Raw genomic sequence first — 24,722 nt, forward strand, 5'->3', positions numbered from 1 at the left:
ATATATATATATATATATACTGTATATATACATATATAGTATAAATATAGTATTTTTTTTATTAATATATTAGTATATGTTTTTTATTTTATATATTTGTAGAAATGCAAAAATCACAAACCATAACAATTTCTAAGCATGCATGAAATGTAGCTTTTTTTTCCTATACACTGGGGCCCAAAAGTTTGAGACTGCATTGAAAATCTGTGTTTCAAACTCCAGAAATAAGTAATATTTTCACAAAATTTAAAACAAACAAAAAATGCTATAATGATGCAACACAAACTACCTTTGTGTGGCTGTGGGCTTCATATGTGTGTCTCCATGTCTGTGTATCCGGGCAGCATGTCTCCGTTCGAGCAGTTCTTCAACATCTTGTCCATGCTGGGGTCGTTGGTCTCTTTTCGCCGTCTTTGCATGCGCTGGTGCACCAGAGGCACAAAAAACATCACGATACCCCCCACTATTGGAGGAACACCAGCCAGATAAAACGCCACATGATAGTTTCCAAAATAGTCGTGAAGAAGTCCTGAGAAAGAAGACAAGACATAGAAAAAGAACATATGAGAGAGGAAACAGCATTTACAATGCATTTTAATTCTGCAACATGATGTATTTGATGCAACATGATGTAAGTGAAAAGGAATATTCAATGAGGAAAAGTGCAGGCACTGGAGTTCAGCCTAAAGAGTTTTTTTTTTTTTGCATCATTTGTGCCTTGATTTCTTAATTTTATGTTACATGATTTAATTAATTTCTTGCACATCAGAGTCAGACACGCTTGTCAATTGTTTCTGTGTGTGTGTGTGTGTGTGCGTGCGTGCGTGCGTGTGTGTGTGTGTGTGTGTGTGAAAAAATGAAAAAAAAAAGAACGATTTACTATTGAATAACTGGGGAGTCAGTTTTGATTTCATGTTGACTTTGAATAAAAAGATTGAAGACTGGAACTAATCCAATGCAATTCAATCGAGACTCCCTGCTATGACGGCCACATTCATCTTCAAATGCTCTCGATTTCAAGGAATCTCAATGAGGCTTGCAGTCTGGAATACATCTGAAGCAAAACAACTATGAGCTATTTAGACTTTGAAGACTTTGGTAAGATGCTCCCCAGCCTATACAGAAGATATAAGATCACTTGAAACTTAAACATTTAGAAGTCAGATCGCGGTTCCAAGTATGTGAAATAACAGTATGTGACAGCCAATCCAAACCTAGTTGTAATGTCCCTGCTGTGAAGGCAACGCTTTGAAAATAGATCCTACAAATGATGCATCACGTTCTCGAATGAGGACTCTGCGTTCCTGAAACCAACCCAGAGTCCAGACAGGTAACGTCAGTATTCTGTAAATGAACCTTGAGACCTGAAAGTATAAGGTCTATTTATTGGAGTACAGATGGAGCAGATGCTCTGGTGGGTCTAATTCTTCAAAACGAGGCTGCGGAACTGGAAACATATGGAGACCGTCATTGAACAAGAGCATTTAAGTCAACAGTCCAAACTAAATGTGCTCACAGGGAGACCTTGGAATTTATCCTCCGAAATAAGTCTCATTCCTGTCCACCAGACCCAGAAACTGGAGAAACACTTAGTCTGTTGTGTGTGTGCGAGTCTTATCTGGGGAACGTGGCCAAGATCAGCATGCTGGCTGATTAAATCATGTTTTCAACATATTTATCTACAAGTACAAATGTGTGTGTTTGCACGAATTTTTTTTGTTAAAAAAATTAATTAAAAGAAAATGTTTACAAAAAATATGGCTTTACAAGTTGAAATTCTATATGTGTGTGTGTGTGTGTGTGTGTGCATTTTTGTGTGAAAATTTTAAGATTTACTTCTCAAGTAATATATAACATAGCTTACATGCATAAGCTTAGATAAGCATAACATAAGTTTTATATATACATGTATATGCATTATCCATATAAAATACATGTCTATTATATATATACAGTGGGTACGGAAAGTATTCAGACCCCCTTAAATTTTTCACTCTTTGTTATATTGCAGCCATTTGCTAAAATCATTTAAGTTAATTTTTTTTCCTCATTAATGTACACACAGCAAAAATTTAAGGGGGTCTGAATACTTTCCGTACCCACTGTATATATGTTATTATAAAATAAAATAACTTTTACAAGTTAAAATTGCATTTAAAGTAAAAGCTCTAAGTTCTATAAAATAAAAATTAGTCATTCCAATGCAAGCAAATGTAAATGTTTTAATGCAAAGTATTTACTCTAACAGACGTTCTTTTTTTTTAAGCTCCTCACCTGCGATCGGTGGCCCCGCTGTCATTGGTATGGCCATGAGGCCGAGGAGGTAGCCGATGGCTTGAGACGCCTGCATGGGCCCTACCAACTCAAAGGCGATGGGGGCCATGATAGTGATGAAACAGCCGTCACAAAGACCCATCAATACGAAAACCACCACCAGACCTTCAAACACGGCGCACTGAGGTATCATCATGGACATCAGACCCAGTAATATGAACGAGGCCACCTACATGTATACAGACACACAGAGAGATCGTCTAAGCATGTGGACTAATGCTGCGCTCCATCCGAAGTTTGACATCTCAGATTTACAGCCACGAAGGCATTCCATATCCTGATGCTCAGAAAATTACTTACAAATTTTTTTTTATAGTACTGGTAACAGGATTAGAATTTAAGGGGGTACTACAGAAAAATACCATAGAAAATGACAAAAAAATAATAATAAATGAACTGATGATATTTAAGTATTTTACATAAAAACGGATAATATGGTGCAGATTTCATAAAAAAAATTTAAACAAATTTTAAAAAGTAAATTAAGAAGAGGAATAAAAGAATACATAGAGTGAGTCCTACTTTTTTTGATACACAGGACATTTATTATAACCTGTATTGTCTGATCTTGAATACTACCAACAAGGGATGAAGGTTGTTTGGTCAAAATTAAGCCTGCAATGTATTACAAATTTTGTAACGACAGGTAGATTGTGAAATATGCTGTTCAAATCGGAAAATTCAACTATGCTGAACAAGCTCTTGAAAGTGCATAAAGTTTATATATATGTCATATTTTAAACAAGTAAACAAACAAACAATTTTTATTGTTATTGGTATTGTTGGATGTTGTGGAAGTTATTTTTTCCAAAAAAAAAAAAAAATTATATATAAAATAAAACACCCTCATTAAACATTAAAATGCCATTGAAAATCAAATCCTAAAAGCAAATATTTCCTTTAAAGGAAAAGGTATGCAGATGTTCATTTGAAGTTTCCTGGCAACCAAATTGCAAAAGATAATGAAACAGCTTTGCAACAAATGAAACAGCATGCTGTTTTTCAGGAAAGAATTATATATTGACATCATATAAAAGAAAGATTCAATCTAGAATTAAAGAGAAAAACTAATTCAAATTTTGTTCCACTTTTAGAACGTAAAGAAATTCAGAAACTTTGATTGGTTAGATTGGGCTGCTGTGATGTAACACCGGTGTGACCTTAAGCGAGACACTTCACCGCAGCAGGACCGTCCTGTCATCGTTTCATGCCAATTTATAGTGACATAGCATGAAAGTTGCAGAAACTAGTGATTAATCAGTGAAATAATTGACGATTCGTCGATTAATTGTTGTAATAATCGTTAGATTAATCGATTATCAAAATATTCATTTGTAGCAGCCCTAGAAGCAAACTTCTCCAGCTATGGAATTATGATTCACTGGCATGCAGTAAGCAGTTCCTGTGGGTTTCCATACCTGCATGTAGATTTTCTTTACTCCAGGTATGAGGTCTCCGATCTTCCCAAACAGCAGTCGACCGACTCCAGACGACGCTCCGATACACACAAGCAGCACCCATTCCCTCTGAGTGTCTCCAAACTGCTCTTTCACAAAGTTCATCTGCCACAGAAACAGGAAAACCATCAGATGATTAACATACACATACAAAACTATCTATCCATCAATCAATCAATTCATCCATCCATACATCCATCAAGCCAGCCAGCCATCCACAACACTGTTCAAAGGTTTGGGGTCAGTATGATAGAAATGCCCCAAAAATTATAAATAAATGAATTTCTGTGTTAATGAATTGATTATATTCATGTATTTGACATAAAAATGGATGATATGGAGTAGATATGGCTAGGAAAAAAAACTCTATAAAACTTGATGATGTGACAATGAAGACTAAGGTAATGGCTGCTAAAAAATTAGCTTTACTATCACAGGGATAAACTATATTTTAAAATATACTCCAAGAGATTCAATTGAAATTTTCACAATATTACTGTTTTTACTGTATTTTTGATCAAATAATTGCAGCCTTGGTGCAAAAAAAGACTTCTTTCAAAAACATTAAAAATCTCACCAACCCTAAAATATGTTTTTTTTTTAATGAAGTTCTCAGAACATAACGGGTATGAAGCTACATTTAATAACCTTTTATTCAAACTTTAAAGCAAGATTATGATTTGAAAAAAAAAAAAGAAAGTGTTATGCAAAACGTACAAAATTTGATTTTGGGAAAAAGTTGGAAAACTAAAATCATATAAATCTATGAGACATGTGAACCCTTAAAATTTTACAAAAGTATTAACACCATTAATTAATTCTATAGTTTTAATACATATTGTATACAAGGTTTTAACAGTGGAGATATTTTCTACTGCGGGACACAGGAAAAAATTATTATTAAAAATGTATCTCCATCAGCAGAAGGTATTTCTGATGATTGGACTTGTTTGAGGATAGTTCAATATGTATAATTAAGTTATATTTTAAAACACACCTAAATGCGACAATTTCTTGTCAGCATACCTCATATTGACCAGGGTAAAACGCTGGTTGAATCTTTGTAGAAATAAGAAACTTTTAAAGAATCGAAACTTTTAAAGAATCTGAAGTTTTAGAACTGGAATAAACCTGATTAATACAAATTATACTTCAGGTCAGTCAGAATATTTCTACCATAGGATGGAAGTAGTAGGGGACAATATTTATTTAAACTTTAAAGCAAAATTACACTTTGAAATAAATGTAGCACATTCAAAACATTCACTTTTTTCTAAGTGAACGTTTTGGATGTGCTATACATTTATTTCAAAGGCTATACATTTATTTCTTAACATCTGGTCTGTATCTCCTCCCTCGCCCATCCCATATCAGTTTCACAATGGACAAGGCAAGTATCTTTAAGTTTTTATTTATGATATAACTTAAACTAAATACATTTTTGTAAACCTTTCATTAAAGGTATGAACCATCATTACATAAGGAACTACTTTTTAGATCTCTGAAAAATGTAAGATGTTTTTTTTCTTCATATATATTGTTACCTAAAACTGTAGTAAATGTTTTGCTGTTTTTAGTGCCATGTTTGTTTTTATATTGAGTGTTTTATATATAATCAAATATTGTATTTATTACCATCTTCTTTAAAATAGATAAAATATTTCTTGAGTCATCATAATTAAAATACTTACAAACATACTAAACAATGTTTTATAAAAAATGTAAGTATGCAGTTTTTGTGTGATGGGTAGGTGTACAGTTTGTACTGTATAAAATCATTATGTCTATGGAAAGCCTCCCATAAATTATGACAATTTGACGTGTGTGTGTGTGTGTGTGTGTGTGTGTGTGGTTCATGTACCCTCTTGTTGTGCACTAATACATCAAATGTTTGACCAGAGCAAAATTTGTCCCCATGAGCAAAAAACAAACATTTTTAAATGGCAAAATTATATTAGTGTACAAAATACAAAAATGCAGAAAGTTTACTGTGATGGGTAGGTTTTAGGGCAGGGGATAGAATATACAGTATGAAAATCAATGTCTATGGAAAAGTGTCTGGGCATGTCGGGGTCCACAATATCCCTTATGGTTTGTTAAAATAAATTTTTTATACCTTTACTTATTTTGGCAATCGACCGATAACTTTTTCTTACATGACAAACACTTTGAGATTTTATATTTCAACTCATATTTCTTACGAGAGATTCATTGACGAAGAAGTATTTTGAACAATGGCCTCTTTGCCAGCCGTCCTCTATGAGGAAGCGTCACAGCATGCACACCCCGAAGGCGTCCTGGATGGGGACGCACACAGAATAACCTATTGTGCATTTTAAACCGAGCATAACATTAGGGGTTGCTTCCATATCACCCATATCTGACGCTTCTAAGCAGCCCCACACCCGTCATGTCGAATGACACACCGTTTTGACAGGGACTCATGCTGTGTGAAGAGCACTCACACCGTGGTTTTATATTTCAACATATTTCAAAGCTCTCATAAAAATGTAAGATAATTTATATTTATTCATTTTGCTAAAACTATAGTAAATGTGAGTATGTATATATATATATATATATATATATATATATACACACACATCATTTATGTTTATTTATATACATCTTTAAATAAGAATAAACACCTTTTATACATTCAATTGTGTGTGTGTGTGTGTGTGTGTATGTGTGTTTACGCATATTGTGATCAGCTCTTATGAGGCGCGTTTCCATTACCCTTCAAATTGCGCAAATTGAAATTGCGAATTGAAAATACGCGTTTAAGTCTCATAACATTGGTTAATGGAAACGCCGTCATTTTGCAATACTTTTTTATCGACATTTATAAAATATCGCCAAAGTTTTGCACAAATCTGTAATGGAAACGCGCCTATGGTCTGTTAAAATTGTTTATTCCTCCACTTATTTTGATATTGTCCTTAAAACCAACCAATATCTTTCTCACATGACCGTAGAGTGACCATAAGATGGAATGAGGGCTGGATATCCTCATATGGTCAACAGATGTCCCCGGATGTGAAAGGTCAATAAGCCTGGGGGCTTCAAATTTGACATGTCAAGGTTCAAAATGGAACAAAGCTCTTATTATGGATGTGGGTCAATGACGGAATTCCACATACTAAAACCGTATTGACCTATTTGACAGCTGGAGAATTAAAAGGTCACGGGTCAACGTTGGAATTCCAAATATGCAAAAACCATTCGTCATATTGACATCTGAAAATTAAAGGGTCAAAGGTGAACGCAACCTGGGTGGTCCGGGGTCAAGGGGTCAAACCCCTCAGTGTAAAAGGTCAAAGGTCATCATCAATCAAAAAAGTTGACAGGTGGTGAAGCATATTGACTACTTTCATTAACAGACAGCAGCTTTTATATTTGGGCGGAGAGCGGAGCATTTGCATCGCACGCAAAACACAAAACTGAGCGGCTCCGATGGAGAAAATCTGACTGGATCTAAAACTTTCAGATGACACACAGCTCATTTCTCCGTCTCTGTAAGTTCCTGAAACCATGAAAACACACAAAACACGGTAGACACGCGTTTGTGCAGCAGAGTGGCTCTCTCTCGGCACTGTATGATGTGACAGACAACTAGTTGTCCAGTCCTATGAAGGACCGTACAAGCCATAATTTATTCTGGTGGTCTCACACAATTATATTCTCCTTTCACATAGATACATTTTTGCTCTCATAGTAACAAACTCATAGTAACACGCATTCTTACATTTTCCTCTTACATTCATATTTTAAGCACACATTTATTCATTTTGCTCTTATGCAAATGTATTCAAGGTATAAATGTAATGTTATAAATAATAAATCTATATAAGAAGAAAATGCATGTCAGTCTGAAGAAAATATGTGTATGTAAGAGAAGAATGTATGTATGTCTGAGCGAGTATAGTGGAAACGGAAGGCAGGTTAAGCGTGATCAGTGTTACATCAGCATGGCTGAAGTAGATGAAGCAGCCGCAGAAGTGTTTCAGCAAACTATTTAAAAAAATATTATAATTGTGAAAAGGTTACATCTTTGGCCTTGTCCCTTGAGCGAGTTGTGATTGGGGCCGTGGGCACAGTGGTACAGCACCTTCTCTGTTTGCGCATCTCTCCTCTTTGCGTCCGTATATCCGGTTTACAGATATTTGCTAATAATGTCATTTGTGTGAAAATGATTGCATTGCATTGCTGTGAGCATAGAAACAGCCCGCGAGTACTGAATTGAGTTATTTTGCTTCATCTTGCACTTGAATGGTTTAAACTTCTAGATATCTTGTATTTTTGGCATAATTTTTTTAATGTATTTGTCTGTTCGAGCACGAGAGAAGAGGCGCAAGAGAACTCGGGGTTTGGGGTTTGTGTGCTCCAACACGTGTAATATTTTCAAAAACACACGTGATGACTCAATTCCTCTCCCGGGACCGGGATAATGACCTTAAGGGGTTAAGGCCAGTTTGGCCAGTAACAGAGCAAATAAACAACTATTAAATAAAAAAAATTATAATAAATAAATAGGCAACCAGTATGGGAATCGGCCCATTCGATTGTGAAAAAAATCAGCAATTGGAATCGGTCATGAAAAATCCTGATCAGTGCATCCTTGGAATACAGTTAAACCTACCTGAAAAACATAAAGCATGGTTCATTTTGTTTTTATCTTTTTACTATAGTCTCTATTTGTGCTAAATGGTTATCATTTATTACAATAAAAACAATAAGTCATATTTATTTATTTTTAATATTTTATTTTATTTTACTTATTTATTTATTATTTATTTAAAAAAATTTTGTGAGTGTGTCAAGGCCAGTGAATTTTTTGCCAGGGCAAGTAAAAAATTTGAACAGTACAAATATTCCGTAGTGTTGAGCCCTGTCAGTACTTTCAAAATCAGTATCATAACACTTGTACAGAGATCTGTAGAACAAGTCGGTTACAGAATGACATTTTAAAATAAAAAATTAAAGTTAAATTTTTTTTTAAAAACGGTACTTGAAAAGAAAACAGGATGACTTTGAATAGCATAATAGTTGTGATAGGATGAGCTGAGCAAGTCTAGCAGATGTATTTCCTGGTTTGAGTGACTTCCTGCTTAAACGGGAAGTAATGGATACCAAAAAAAAAAAAAGAGACATGCATGCATATGAGTGTGAATACATGTGTGAAAGTGACAATGTATGTATGTGAGTTAGAATGTATGGGTATGTAAGAATAAAGAATGCATATGTGTGGATGTGTAAATATATGTGCTTGAAAGTCAGAATACATGTATGTGTTGAAAAGTAAAGTGTTTATATATGTAAGCAAACATATCTATGTGAAAGAAGAAATGTGTGTGAAAGTAGAAGTATATGTATGCGAACGGAGAATGTAAGTGTGTGAGAGAGGAGAAAAAGGTGTCACGACCTTAAATAACCGTACTGTGTGTGAACGTAACCGTATTAAGGACTCAAATACAGTATTCTGCTGCTGTGTGAACGTGGCCAAACTTAATCTCAGTATTCACTCAGTATTATCTTGTACAAATACATAAACATTAGCCTCTTATTGACATAGAAGTGCTAGTTAAGTGTGATTCCTGTGGCTAAATGCATCACTTGACTAAACGGTTGGCTTTGTACAGCCATAGTCAGCCTCTGGACTTCATCAAAGCCCTTTTCTTCAGCCTTATCAATGATGGCATAATGCTGCTTTGTGGTGGGAACAGAGGAAAAGCAGCTATAAGTTGAATATTTCCGCTCATAGACGCCCTTGTTTCTAAGAAGGGAAGAGGGGGAGGACATGGGGTTAAAAATAAAAAATCCTTTAGAAGAATTTCCTGACACTAGAGATCACAAGCCTGTGGATTGGATGTCTTTTGAAAACCGCTTGAATGAGAAAACCTTAGGGGCACATCAAAAGTCCTGCGATTTCACATTTAGGTTTAATGTGAAGGAAGGGCTTTCCTATTTCAGCACGAGAAGCGAGAACCAAATGCATACACACACACACACATATACGCACAACAAAAGCCGGGACTAAGTGTTTACTTCTGGTGCGAAGCCTGAAAAAACACGACTGTAGGTGGAAGAGTGAGACTGAGGCGAGGGGGGAAAGGTCTCTCTCATCAACTTTATACCAACGCCCACAAAAAAATACACACACATGCCAAACACACACAAGTTGGCTAACTCACAACTAACCAAATAAACACTTGCTTCAAACACATACCAATGATTTGACATACTGTATATCAACAGAACACAATTGCAACAAATGCGTACACACACTTCAAGTATAATGAAAAAATATTGGTGCAGGATTTACTTTGAAACAATTTGCCCTCTGAAATTGCTTGTAATTTTTTTTTTTTTTTTACACAAATGATTACAAAGAAATGGCAAGCAACACACTGAATTAATCGTGAATTTTTTAAGACTCCAATATGTTTTATATTTTCAAAATATACTACCACTCAAAATTTTGGGGACATTATGATTTTTTTTTTTTTTAAAGAAATGAATCCTTTTCTTCAGCGAGGACACATTACCTTGATTAGAAATGACATAAAATACCTTTATAATGTTAAAAAGGGATTGGTGTGTTTTTAAACATTTTTTAAAGTCTCTTATGCTCACTAAGAATGCATTTCTGTTGGGAAGTATCATTGCAATATAAAATTACTCTTTTATTAGAATATATTTTCAAATGCAATTTATTTCTGTGATGCAAAGCTGAATTTTCAGCATCATTACTCCAGTCTTCAGTGTCACATGATCCTTCAGAAATCATTAATATGCTGATTTTCTGCTCAAGAAACATTTCTTATTAATATCAATGGTAAAAACAGTTTTGCTGCTTCATATTTTTCTGGAAACCGTGACACATTTCCTCAGGATTATTTGATGAATAGAAGGTTCAAAAGAACAGAATTTATTTGAAAAAGAAATCTTTTGTAATATTATAAAAGTCTTTACTCTCTGTTTTGATCAAGTTAATGCCTCCTTGCTGAATAAAAGTAATATTTTCTTTAACGCTGATAGTTTGAGCACATCTCCATTAACCACACTGAAGTATTCCCACACATGCTGAACAACTAAAGGTTTTGAATTTCCACGCTTTGCAGGGAAAGAAAAGCACACATGAAGGAACCATCTGCGTCAAGCTTTTCTTTCAGTAAACAGTGCATTCTCTTATATCATCACATTTTATGGCCTGTTTATCAGTGTGACCCAAACTCCATTTGTGCACTTGGTTGAGCGGCTGGAAACTAATTCTCTGCTGAAAACAAGAGAGAAGCACCATTACGGCTGAGTAATTCAGGTATCCAAGTAAAAGTATGTCCATCACTATGACAACAGAGAATGAGTGAGAAGGAAAGGTGAAACAAGGACAGAAATCCCCAGAGTCTGACCTGAGATGACACACGCCGAGTTAATAATTCATCATCAACATGTGTGGACTCATCACATACACTTTCTGTCATGCAGAGTGCAGTAAATATTTCAGTTCGCGGAACCCTAAAACATTATTTATGCATAGGACGGGCGCTTCGCTCCTATAGCCTCCTCTGTTTTCTTAACGTTTAAATGCACACCGGCTTGACTGTAAATCGGAGGCATTTTGTTCACTTTGTTTTGTCGGCTTGTAAACAACAGCCTCCATGAAACAGCAAATGTCAAAACCCTGTTTAACATTCAGTTCAGAAATAAAGTGCCAAAAACACTACATTTCATGATTTATTGACTGCACTGATAAGGATTTGGTATTTAAAAAATGTTAACTAGAAAAGCAAATCGCTTCCAAGAAGCAGAGCTACTGCAAGTTTCATGTTTCATAAATTATGTGCTAAATCTGAAGACTTCGTTCACACCAAAATAGAAATGGACATTAATTAGTAATCTTATAAACCAATATGGCACAAACACAAAATAAGATGTGAGGCAGAATGTTTTTCTAAACAACAGGGTTATTCTAGTATTATTTACTGTATATACTATGATAGTATTTAATAATATTTCAAATTAGCTTTTAAGCTTTTAGTTCATTTAAATTAGCATTCAGAAATGATAAATATGCCTCCACATTTTTTCCCATGTCGATTTTAGCCCCCACCACTTAAGCACGGATATATAAACATGCATATTAATTAAATTAATTATTTTTATATTTTCAATTTAATTTCCGTTTAAGTTTTAGTGATATTGTTGTGTGCATTTGTCGTTTTTTAATACTTGTACTTAGCTAAGTAATTAAACTTTATTTTATAAAAAAAATTAATTTCAGTTTTAGTAATTTTAGTGCTTATAGTGTTCTTATAGTTAACTAAAACTAACTAAAAAATAATTTTTGTTAGCTAAAATAAAGCTTAAATTAAATAAAATATTAATATTAGATGTAAATCTTAAACTTAAAAAAAGGTTGAAACATTCCAAATTCCAACGTTTGCCTTGGCAACTAAACAGATTAAAATAAATGTAAGTTTAAAAGAATAGCTCACCCAAAAATGTGTCGATTTTAGTCCCCACCACTTAAGCACAGATATATAAACATGCATATTAATTAAATTAATTATTTTTATATTTTCAATTTAATTTCCGTTTAAGTTTTAGTGATATTGTTGTGTGCATTTGTCGTTTTTTAATACTTGTACTTAGCTAAGTAATTAAACTTTATTTTATAAAAAAAATTAATTTCAGTTTTAGTAATTTTAGTGCTTATAGTGTTCTTATAGTTAACTAAAACTAACTAAAAATAATTTTTGTTAGCGAAAATAAAGCTTAAATAAAATAAAATATTAATATTAGATGTAAATCTTAAACTTAAAAAAAGGTTGAAACATTCCAAATTCCAACGTTTGCCTTGGCAACTAAACAGATTAAAATAAATGTAAGTTTAAAAGAATAGCTCACCCAAAAATGTCAATTTGTTGAAAATTGACTTTTTTTGTTTCTTCATGGGAACAGATTTGGAGAAATGTAACATGTCTTGTGAAGCAAGATTGTGAAGTCTTTGTGTTTGTAAGGCATTTTTACATTAAGCTGTTGCTATTATGGATATGAGTCCATAATAACGCATCCTCCAGTGAAAAATTCCATCCCGTTGTCTCTCACATCAAAATCCACCAACATGCTTGTTTAGAACTGTTTTTGGCTTGTAAACAGTGCTTGATCTGTGCATATTTCTCTCCTGATTCAGACGAGATGACCTTTTCACTGGAGAAAGCAATATTATGGATAGAGGACTCGTATTTTAGCTGGAAGCGATGGTTTGAAATTAAAAACGTCTTAATAATGGATTTGTTTCTTACAAACAAGCAGCTTTTCACTTCACAAGATCTTAATTTATGGACTGGAGTGGTGTGGATTACTTGTGGATTATTGTGATGTTTTTATCAGATGTTTGGACTCTCATTCTGACGGCACCCATTCACTGCAGAGGATCCATTGGTGAGCAAGTGATATGATGCTACATTTCTCCAAATCTGTTCCCATGAAGAAACAAACTCATCTACATCTTGGATGATCTGAGGGAGAGTACACTTTTTAGCACTTTTAATTTTTGGGTAACTGCTCCTTTAATGGTGATGGACCCTGTTGTGTCTAATTCATTCGACAACTGCAACTCTCAACAACCTCAATCGAGTTTTACTCCATTTTACTGTGATTTTCTTTAAAGTTCAACAGCATCCGTCCGCATCATTTTCATTGTAAGAAAAAGAGTAGTGAAAACATTCTGCCTTTTGTTTTGTACGGTCTGATATTAGTTGGCTCTACCCAGTTTGATGACTCTAGTTTAAAAATGTCCCGTCAAGTTTTTAGGGTGAAAGAAAGGACAGGAGTGTCAAGAGGAATAAACTCCTACATGATGCAGAATGAGTATCCTGAGGTCAGTATGATTTCAAATCATGACCTCAAATGTAATTAAATGTTTGGAAAAATAATTTGGGTCACAGTGGGAGTTTAGCAAAATGACAGACTGGTAACAATTAATCATTGATCACATCTGAATCTGAACCATTATATGGCTCGAGAAGATCTTATTTATTGGATTGTACTAATTTAAATATCATGATATCAATCATCACTTCAGTCTACTGCACTTGTATTATTCTGCAAATTTCTTCATGTAAATCTGTGGAATCTATAGGCCTGTGTGCATAAGATCTGTAATTATGATTTAATGGTGGAACTCGGCTTTGTGCCAAATGTCTGGAAAGCGAGATATTAATTATGCTCAGAATCTGGCATAAAAAATAAAACTCCCTGGTGAGAGTGAGAACTGCTTTTCCACCTGCAGGGCCATGTTTCTGAGGCAAAATATTTATCATTTGTTGCTACTAAATCACTGAAGTAATTTGATTTCAATTTTCAACACAGTGAATTTAAAATTAAATTCAACTTGAGTAGTGTACAGTTCATTTAAATTAGCATTCAAAAATGATAAATATGCCTCCACATTTTTTCCCATGTTGATTTTAGCCCCCACCACTTAAGCAGGGATATATAAACATGCATATTAATAAGAAATATATATATATATATAAGTAAAATATCTAAACCTTCTTAAATCAAGCTACTTTTACCTGAGAAGCAAAATTACATTAAAAAAAATTTAAATTAGGTGGCTTTATGCTTAAAACAACAATTCCCTTTGAATTAAGTTTTTCCCTCTTGACTTATGTGTAAATTCACTTAATTTTAGATGTTGTTTTTTTATACCTTTTAAAATTTTTCGTAATGCCTTATGTAATTTTGCTTCTTACATAAATGTATCTTGATTTAAGAATGCTTGAACATTTGCTAATAAAATTGTTGTTAAAATGATTTTTGAACATAATGTGCTTGTTTTCATGTCAGTTTTGACTTGGAAGGGAGCACATACTCTGCTATTATCCAGGGTTGTTATTGTAAACTAAAACGATTCAATTATTGAATAAACTATTCAATTATTAAATAAGCTAAATAAAATTCATCTAAACTAAATTAATTAAAATATAAATATTAGATGAAAACCTTAAACCTAGAAATATTGCCTTGGCACACAACTAAAATAAGAAGAATAAGTTGAAGTACTAAAACTGAAATACTAAAAAAAAATGCTATTTAATAAATAAATTTTAGTATTAAATAAATGCTAAAATAAAACAAATTAAAACTAAAATAAATTTAAGCTAAATAAAAATATTACAGAAAAACATAAGCTACTCAAACTTACAAAAGCACATAGAATTAATAAAACGTAAAAAATTTAATTAAAAATATAAAAATAAAAGCTAATTCAAAATATTATTAAATACTATAACAACATATAAATAGTATTAAAATAACACTGAAAATGACACTATATGGTCTCAAACCACAACTCACCAGGTGCACGTACGGAACGAAGTATCCCAGAACTGCCGTGGCGACACCGAACGCCCAAACCCGATAGGTCAGCACACCAAACACTCGTACGTTAAAGTACTTCCTGATTTTGGCCAGGCCCTTCTGCCACCTGCTCGCCGACTCCAGGCCGGACGGGGGACCTCCGTCCATTCCCATGCCTGGCATCGGGCACATCCCACTGGGCATGAGCGGTTTGAAAGTGAGGGCCAGCAGCGACTGGACCAGCATGAAGATACTGAGGATCTGGAAGGTTCTGGGAAGGCCCAGCGGTCCCACCACTTTCTTGAGCAGCACAGGGAGCACCATAGAAAAGAGGCTGCTGCCTGCCGTCACCACGCCGTTGGCCAAACCCAGTCTCTGTCGAAAATAATGCCCCAGGATCACCAGAGACGGCTGGAATGCGAATGAGGATCCGCAGCCGAACAGTATCCCGTATGTGAAGTATCGAAGACCCAGCGTGCTGAGGAGAGAAGACAGGATGTGAATGTGATAAAAGGAAAATGGATAAAAGAACAATGCTGATGAAAGGTGCAAGGTGGTCTAATTCTATTTCATGCATTCTGAATTATTTACACTGCTAAAGAGTTTGATTCTCATGCCAAACATGACCAAAGTCTCAAAAGACGAGTTGGACGTATTTCTGTGTCAAAGACACTCCTTCAGAGTTCGTATAATTTTCAAAAAAGTTTTTTTTTCCGAGTATGGCCCTTCATGACGTCATATAGGGCGGAATTCCTTTTATGTGCTCTTCTTCCAGAACAGCGCGCGCACACAGCAACCAGACTGTTTTCAGAGAGAAGCATAAAGCTGTATCTGTCTCTTATAAATCTGATAAAACTAAAGACTCTTCGGAGATATGAAGGAAACAATACCATAGGTACTCAAGATTAACATGACATTGGCAGAAACTGTGTGTGTGTTACGTCCCCTTTAAGTTTAAGTGTATTGTTTTGTCATTTCTATTAGTCAGTTATTTTTTAAATATGTCAATATAGTTTTTTAAAGTTTTAGTTTAAGTTTATTGTTGTGTTTTGGCATTTTCATTAGTTTGTTTTTTCTTTAAAATATATCTGTATAGTTTTTATTAGGTTTTAGATTTAGTTTATTTAGTTTTTAGTTCTATTTTAGTTTTTTTTTTTACTTAACAAAAAACTTTTTAAAAAAAAGAAAAAAGTTGCTTTGACAACTAGATAAATTATATCTAGTTGTCAAAGCAATAAAGATAAAATAGCTTAAGGTTTTTTATGTATATTTTATTTTATTTCAGTCAATATTTATCTTATTTCAATCAACAAAAATATGTTTTTTAATGGTTTCAGCTTTAGTTTTTAGTGAACAACAATAAGCCTGCAGTGTACTTGAAAGTATATTATTAAAAATCTGTATGTGCAGATAATATAACATTATTAGAAAAAAAGGCCATTTAAGTGTACTTAAAACAAGTCTTACTTAAGTTAGTCGAAGAAAGCACTATAAAACTCATTATATTTCATTTAAATTTAAACTAAATACATTTTCATTTAATTGCTATTCATTGAAGTGTCTGAAAACATTACATTCAATTTGCGCTTAAGTATATAAAAAAAAGCACTCTTTTTGAAAGTAAGGTTTTTCTCAAGTGTCCAAAAGCAACTTCTGCAAGATGGTTGCACAAGAAATAAAGTCATACAAGGTGCATGATTGATACGAGCATTTTTACAGCAGAACTGTTGAACTTTCATGTTTTTCTCTCCTTATTAAACTAAAGCATTTCACTTCCAAATGACCTGTGACACCTGAAGCCAGAGAATGTGCAACACACGGCCAGCAGGACACATTATTTGCTTAATGACCAAACAGACGTTAGTGTAAATGAAGGATTGTGAGATGGAAGAGAGAAGCTGGACCCTGCAGGAGACACTTGTGTTCAAAGCCTGAGGAAGGGAGGGAAATAGTTTGTTTGTTTGTGTGTGTGTGTGTGTGTGTGTGTGTGTGCGTTTTTGTGACAAATGAGGACATAAATTTGTATAATGACCCAACTGCACAAGGATCTCAGAGAGAAGGCACTGTGAGAAAACAATGAGAAGGAAAAGAATGAAGGAAAGGAGGGAAGAGAAAGAAAGCAAAGATTACATAAATGTTCTGTCGTACAGGTCCTGCTCTCCTACGTGTTTATGTTTTTTCCTTTTGTTTAAAAGACTGTCAGCGTGATTAAGTAACCTTTTATATAAGCACACTTAAGGAGGCTGAGTGATTTGTCCGCCTCCATCACTTCAACCACAACATCTCTACAAAACCCAACCTTCAAAGACATGAACGCACAAAATGAGTGACAGGAGATATTATTGATTCACATCTTACACACGTAAAAGAGAAACAAAGAATTGTTTTGCAGAAAAATTTTGTTCTTGGAAAAAGGCACAAGAAAAAAAATAATATAATAATATTTTACAGAAAAATATTGTTTTTTTTTCTTCAATAAATGCACAAGAAAAAATAATTAATAAATATAGAATAAATACTGTTTTGGGAAAAATTTGATTGATTTTATTTAGTTCTGTGTGTATATTTATGGTATATTCTGTATATTCAACAGTTAGGAACTTAATAATTTTTTTAATGTATGTATCTTAATTTTTTTTACTTTCTGAGACTTAGCAAATGTGCAAAATGTTCAGCACACTGTGGTGCTCATACTGCACATCTGGGACGAGTGAATGTTTACACTTTATGCATGCCAGCAGATAACAAAGACACTTCAAAGTAAAGGGAAACAGATTCCCACAAATATATAGACTACAAAGACTGAACTATATGTGCTGCAGCTGTGTATGTCATGTACAAGTTAAAGGGGTCATATGATGCGATTTCAATTTTTTCTTTCTCTTTGGAGTGTTACAAGCTCTTGGTGCATAAAGAAGATCTGTAAAGTTGCAAAGACTAAAGTCTCAAATCCAAAGAGATATTCTTTATAAAAGTTAAGAGTCAGCCACGCCTACCTAAAACGGCTCGTTCTAACACGCCCCCACATATCTACATCACTATTCTGTCGTACAGGTCCTGCTCTCCTACGTGTTTATGTTTTTTCCTTTTGTTTAAAAGACTGTCAGCGTGATTAAGTAACCTTTTATATAAGCACACTTAAGGAGGCTGAGTGATTTGTCCGCCTCCATCACTTCAACCACAACATCTCTACAAAACCCAACCTTCAAAGACATGAACGCACAAAATGAGTGACAGGAGATATTATTGATTCACATCTTACACACGTAAAAGAGAAACAGAATTGTTTTGCAGAAAAAATTTGTTCTTGGAAAAAGGCACAAGAAAAAAAATAATATAATAATATTTAACAGAAAAATATTGTTTTTTTTTCTTCAATAAATGCACAAGAAAAAATAATTAATAAATATAGAAAAAATACTGTTTTGGGAAAAATTTGATTGATTTTATTTAGTTCTGTGTGTATATTTATGGTATATTCGGTATATTCAACAGTTAGGAACTTAATAATTTTTTTAATGTATGTATCTTAATTTATTTTACTTTCTGAGACTTAGCAAATGTGCAAAATGTTCAGCACACTGTGGTGCTCATACTGTACTACGGCATCATCACAATATGGTAAGGGGAGTAACATTTCCGTCACACGCTTGAGGTATTCGGCCAATCACAACGCACTGGATAGCTGGCCAATCACAGCACACCTTGCTTTTCAGACCGATGAGCTTTGTAAAAATCGACGTGTTTCAGAAAGGTGGGGCATAGAGGAGAAACAATAATGTACAGTATGTGGAAAATAATGTGTTTTTTTAACCTTAAACCGCATAAACACATTTCATTACACCAAACACACAAAATAATGTTCTTTTTAGCAACATCATATGACCCCTTTAACTCAAATTAAGTTTAGAAACATCTGCATTATTGAGCAGTTCAAGGACAGATGCTGTAACAGGGCTCGACAATAAGAACTGCCCGATGGCCCGGGGCCAGCGTGAAAGATGTTCGAGACAACTGACGGATTTGTCACTGGTCTGATCAGGCCACTGCTGCGTCTTCACGAAAGTTTATCATTTGCACGTGTTTTTAAGCCTTGACAATTTAAACATTTAAGTGATTTTAAAGCATTCAAGCGCAAGATGACACGAAAGACAACTCCATTCAGTACTCAGCGATGTTCTGTGTACAACTCGCACACAACGTCGCAGACAACACCGAATTGAGTTCTCTTTTGCGACTACTTGTGCTTTAACAGACAAATACACCTGGCCAATTTGAACATTCAAGCAATTTAAAAGCATTCAAGCTCAAGAAGATGCAAATAACAACTGATTCAGTGTGTTCTGTGAGCACAGCGTACATTCACAGAGCTGCGTCTCAGGCATCGCATGAGCCCCAGATTTTCTTTCCACGTCTTGCACTTGAACAAACAAATACATACAAAAGTATGTCAAAATATCCGTCTTGGCGAATATCCTCGAAAACAGTCTGTTATGTCTTTAAGTGAACTTAAACAGTGACGGTGGATCAAATAAAATTTCTGGATAAAATAAATGTGTTTTGGTAAGGCTGAAAGAATTAAAGTAAATCTAAAATTCCAATGCAGGGTCAGTTTCAGGAAATGATGTCATTGTGTGTCACATTACCAAGAACAATCACATTATTTGACTGATTTCATTTTGTTCTGTGTGTATAGTTATTTGTCAGTTCTGTTCAAAATGTATGGAATGAATCAAAATAATAAATATTTTACATTAAATTATTGTTTTTGGAAAAATGTGCATGACAAAAAAGCATACAAAAATCAATATAAAAAAATCATATAATAAAAAATATTTTATAGAAAAAAAAAATTATAATAAAATAAAAAAATATATATATATATATATATATATATATTTATTTATTTTTATTTATTTTTTTTGCATATAATTTCCGAATGGACTGTGAAAATGCTAAAGTAACATGGAAAAAAAAAAACAATATACAAATGTTACAAAAGAAAAAGTAAGAAAAAAAGAAGGCATTTACGTTGCGAATGAACTGGTGAGAAGACCGAGGAAGGCCACAAATGCTCCGCAGACAGCTGTCTTCCGGCATCCGAAGTGATCGGTGAACATACTGACCACCGGAGAGCAGAAAAATATCATCCCCATCGCCAGAGCACCAACCCATGCTGGACAAAGAAAGAGAAAAAGATTTGATCAATAAATGATGAAATACATTATCCTGATTTTCCATTTGCCAAACTCACTGCCACGATGCTGTGCATGGTGTTCTGGGAGGTTGGAGCGTTGCTATCATAGATAAGTATATACATATCTATAGTTGCTTTTCTGTTGCTACTGTAGGTCGTTCTGAGAATTTTTTGCGCATTGCTATGTAGTTGCTAGGTGTTTTGTACTGGCATCAAGTCTCATCAGCTCAGTCTGTGGGATTTTTTGCCTGTTTAATCCGTTAGAAAAGCAACAACACACCTCTTTTCAACAAGTGGCACAAACTATGCAAATCCCTAACCATAAGCATGACAACAGAAACCTAAGTCAGCACCACTAATAAGATCATTGACAAAATAACCAGGTTTGAGATTCATTTGTGTGAACAAAGTTTTCTCATGTGATGAATGTGGAAAAACACCAACAATTTCCTCCAACAATTTTGTATCGATCTTGAAGACGTCCACGATCTACCTTTCAAACGTATCGTAGAGATTGTGTCCCGTTTGTGCCCGCCTTGGCAAGTATTCCTGTAAATACATTCGCTTATGCCTTACAGTTATATGAGATATTAGATCCATCTTAAAGTGGCAGCAGCCTAATAATGCCCGTGTCATTAATGTTAATCAAACAATAAAAGACAAAGAGAAAATCTGCTCTTGACTGAATCACATTTGTAGCTTTATATTTCATTCATACAGTAGCTGTAAATGAAGTAAACGGTACAAAGCACTGTTTACTTCATTTGTATCTTTGTTCTGTAGTATTAATTTGTTTTATTGCTTGTCATTTGTTTCTTTGTTGTTTACTTGAGAACTTTAGTTTTACTGCTCAGTAACTTGCAAAATCGTCTTAAAAAACATTTTGATAAGATTGTGATCCTTCCTGAAGAAACTGCTATATATTTTTGCCATATCGCCCACCCCGAACACAAACAGTATATTTTACACATGCATGAACCCAAACAGACGTTCTTTGTTCACCCAGATAATTCTGCAAAGAGACACAGATGAAAGTCCATCATCTCTGTATTTAGAGCACTGGCCAGTTACAACAGATGTCAAACACACTGCATGTTTTTCATGGTTCAAAGGTAGTTTAGTGTCTGCACAGTATGTCTGGATTCTAAGGACACTGTTTCAATATTTAACGCTGATCTCTCTCTTGTCTGTCTCTGTCTGTGTGTGTGTGTGTGTGTGTGTGTGTGTGTGAGAGAGCCCTCTTCAGCGAGTCATTCTTGGCTGAGGTTCAGTGGAAATGTGGCCCCACGATTCCAGAGAGGCTGGATTCTAAGGACACTGTTTCAATATTTAACGCTGATCTCTCTCTTGTCTGTCTCTGTCTGTGTGTGTGTGTGTGTGTGTGTGTGTGTGTGTGTGTGTGTGTGAGAGAGCCCTCTTCAGCGAGTCATTCTTGGCTGAGGTTCAGTGGAAATGTGGCCCCACGATTCCAGAGAGGAAGCGGTACATTAACAAACCGCAAATTAGTGTTTATCCATATTTTGTAGAAGAACACAAGGTCAGGGTTTACATAAGGCCCTTCCGTCTCCCGCTGGCTTGTGGAGTCAAACGGGACGTATGTTTTCCACAGGTTTCACAGTCAAGGTTTTGTTTGTTGTTTTGTTAGCTTTGTAAATGACCAATCTTTCTGTGATGTTCAGTTGGAACTATGAGTTCGGAACATTAGAACTATGCAAAGAGTCTCTGTTTAGGAATAGAGTGTTCTGGAAGACTAGGTTCTAACAGCTCGGATAAAAGATCATGCAGAAAACATGAGGTGGATAAAGTCTCTCTCTCTCTCTGTCTGTGTGTGTGTGTGTGTGTGTGTGAGTCTGAGGCCATGTTTGAAGAATTAAACATTCCAGTGACTATTAGGAATGGATTACCTTACTTCTCCAAGAAAAAAAAATCCACACAGAAAGCAGAAAATATCAGAGGCTTTTAGTTTTAACCCATCATAAATAATGCACAGCTAACAGCAAAACAAAAAAGAAAAGGAGTCTGATGCAAATGTATGGACTCGAAGAGAGGGTGGTGGAATCGAACCTGAACTGGTTTGGACCAAACAACAAAGGGCCTGGACAGTGTTTGCTTACAATATTCAGAAACATATCTCATTGTTCTGATCTTAAATCTTTCATTTTGAATTTATGAAAGCAATCCCAATGGATTCAGCTGTTTTGCTGGAGGAAAAAATCTAAATGAGTAAAAGCAGAATAAAGAGAAACTTGTATGTCAGGTAATTATATTTGTAATTATACATTTATAATGATGAAGTTGCAATTTAGTACATTTAAAATATACAAACAATATTGTAATATCGAATAACATAGTTAATGTAAATCAAGTATTTACATATGCTTCGTAAGTCAACTCATCAAAATAAGTACTTTTTAAAGCATGACTAAAGATTCAAAAAATCATGATTTAAAATGTACTTCAAAGTAAAACTTTTAATTTGACATTGTTACAAAGTGCACTTTTTAAAAACAACAAGAAGCATAGCCATGCATGAAAGTACCTCTCTTAGACTTAAGTGGCCTTTTATTTCATTAATATTGTATTATCAGTAAGCACAGCTGATGATTTGTAGTACACTACAAGTGCACATTCAATACTAGGGTAGATATTTTACATTTTGTGAAAAACGTGCTTCCTTGTGCAAAACACATCACCATGATATTACTGTAAGATGCAGAGCATTGCTATGCGGATGCTAAAGAGCAATTTTTAGTGCGTTTTTTGCGTGGCCGTATCAAAAGAGAGTGTGTTCTGAGTGATGTTCTACCATCTGACCCCACTGCGGCCCATGCGGCTGACAGCTGAAACAGGGTACTGAAAAACAAGAACAGACACATGGTTCTCTCCTGTCACCCTCTGACTGCTTTTGTAAGCAACGAGTTCTATTTGTTTACATCTTTCAGGACGAAAAATTATTGAAAAATAAACCAGAGACACCCAAAACCGCCAAAAAATGAATGAACATGAACTTTTCAGCCTTTCTTTCTACCTCTAAGATCCTTTCACCTTCCCTTTAAATTCTCCATTAAAATGTTGAAATCACACTGATTTGTCTTCTGCAAAAAGCATATATCAGCATTTGCCTACTAACAATGTCTAACAGTGGGTAAATGTGCAATAAATTTACACTTACACTGTCATTCCCACTAAAATCACCATCCAATTGCATTGTGGTGGAAATTAAAATTTTTTTTTTTTTTTTTTTTTTTATTTTTTGAATGAAATGACAAAATCCGTTGTCCTTTGTTCACTGTACAAGTCACTTAAAAAGAAGCTGAAGTAAATTATGAAAAAGTTCAAGTGTTTTTGTAGCCTCCATAAATAATTAAGAAAAAGTAGACATAATTTGTTAATTTTTAATAAAAAAAATTACCATAATAAATGTGCCTGACGTTAAGGAAACACTCCATTGTTAAAGGGGTCATCGGATGCAACATGCACTTTTACAAGTTGTTTGATTTCTCTGTGAAGAAAATGAATGGGATTTTTACTTCAGGAAGCCGACTCTTGCCCTCTAGTCCTCCACTTGTCACTCACGCCTCTCTTTTACTCTATTTCATTTATGCCACTCTCCTCTGCTTTTCATTATATCTCTCTCTCTCCTTTGTTTCAAATCACCTAGTCCTAATTCTCACTAATGAGTTCCACATGTTTTATTATTGGATCATTTGTTAAATGAGGTAGAGAAGATAGAAAGGACAGCATGAAAGTGGTTTCCATCTAGAACAGAAATAAGAGAGGAAAGAGAAGAGAGAAAACAAGGAAACGAGTGACCCACTAACACTGACAGATGCTCTTTGACAGATTGTGGATAAAGACACTCAGCCGCAGGGAAGCAGATCACTCTCTCTTTATGTCCCTTTCTTGCTCCTACATGCGTTATTCCCTCGATTTTCTCTCTCTCTGTTCATATCTGTCTGTCCTTACAAGACCCCTCATGTCTCATCTGTCAGGGTGAATCTCAGGAAACCTGTCAAGAACATGCCAGGGTCATATGTCACACCAAATCAAGAGAAAAAAAGTAAAAAGTACATTTTGTATTAAAAAAAATAAAGCCATTTTTTTTGCATTGTGACATTATTTTCGTGACATTTATGCACAAATTTCATTACTATAATGCAAAAACAGTGTGACGTATTTATACATCATGCCAGAGTTTGGTGTATTTCCTTTAATTTATGGTGATTTAATTTGAAAAATGATTTTATTTCAGTAATGAGAACCAAACTGAGAATTTAAAGGTGGGGTAAGCGATTTTTCAAAAACGCTTTAGAAAACTGATTTGGGTCGACTAGCTAAACAAACTTGTAGCCAATCAGCAGTAA

The 24,722-nt window shown here is 34.5% G+C and overlaps 1 protein-coding gene across 1 annotated transcript in view; it reads right to left on the reverse strand.

The window, feature by feature from the left end:
- The window catches only part of LOC107758472 (monocarboxylate transporter 8-like), a 43,252-nt gene that overhangs the window by 1,009 nt on the left and 17,521 nt on the right, over positions 1 to 24,722 (reverse strand). Inside the window, exons 2-6 of the mRNA XM_016576203.1 lie at positions 20,193 to 20,337; positions 15,159 to 15,639; positions 3,753 to 3,896; positions 2,275 to 2,503; positions 290 to 529 (exon numbers count right to left, since the gene is read on the reverse strand). Of these exons, the coding sequence (XP_016431689.1) occupies positions 309 to 529; positions 2,275 to 2,503; positions 3,753 to 3,896; positions 15,159 to 15,639; positions 20,193 to 20,337 (1,220 nt within the window). The 3' untranslated portion in view covers positions 290 to 308. The remainder of the gene's footprint in view (positions 1 to 289; positions 530 to 2,274; positions 2,504 to 3,752; positions 3,897 to 15,158; positions 15,640 to 20,192; positions 20,338 to 24,722) is intronic.

Source organism: Sinocyclocheilus rhinocerous, unplaced genomic scaffold (genome assembly GCF_001515625.1).
Source record: "Sinocyclocheilus rhinocerous isolate Xijiao unplaced genomic scaffold, SAMN03320098_v1.1 scaffold4219, whole genome shotgun sequence".
Taxonomy (NCBI): domain Eukaryota; kingdom Metazoa; phylum Chordata; class Actinopteri; order Cypriniformes; family Cyprinidae; genus Sinocyclocheilus; species Sinocyclocheilus rhinocerous.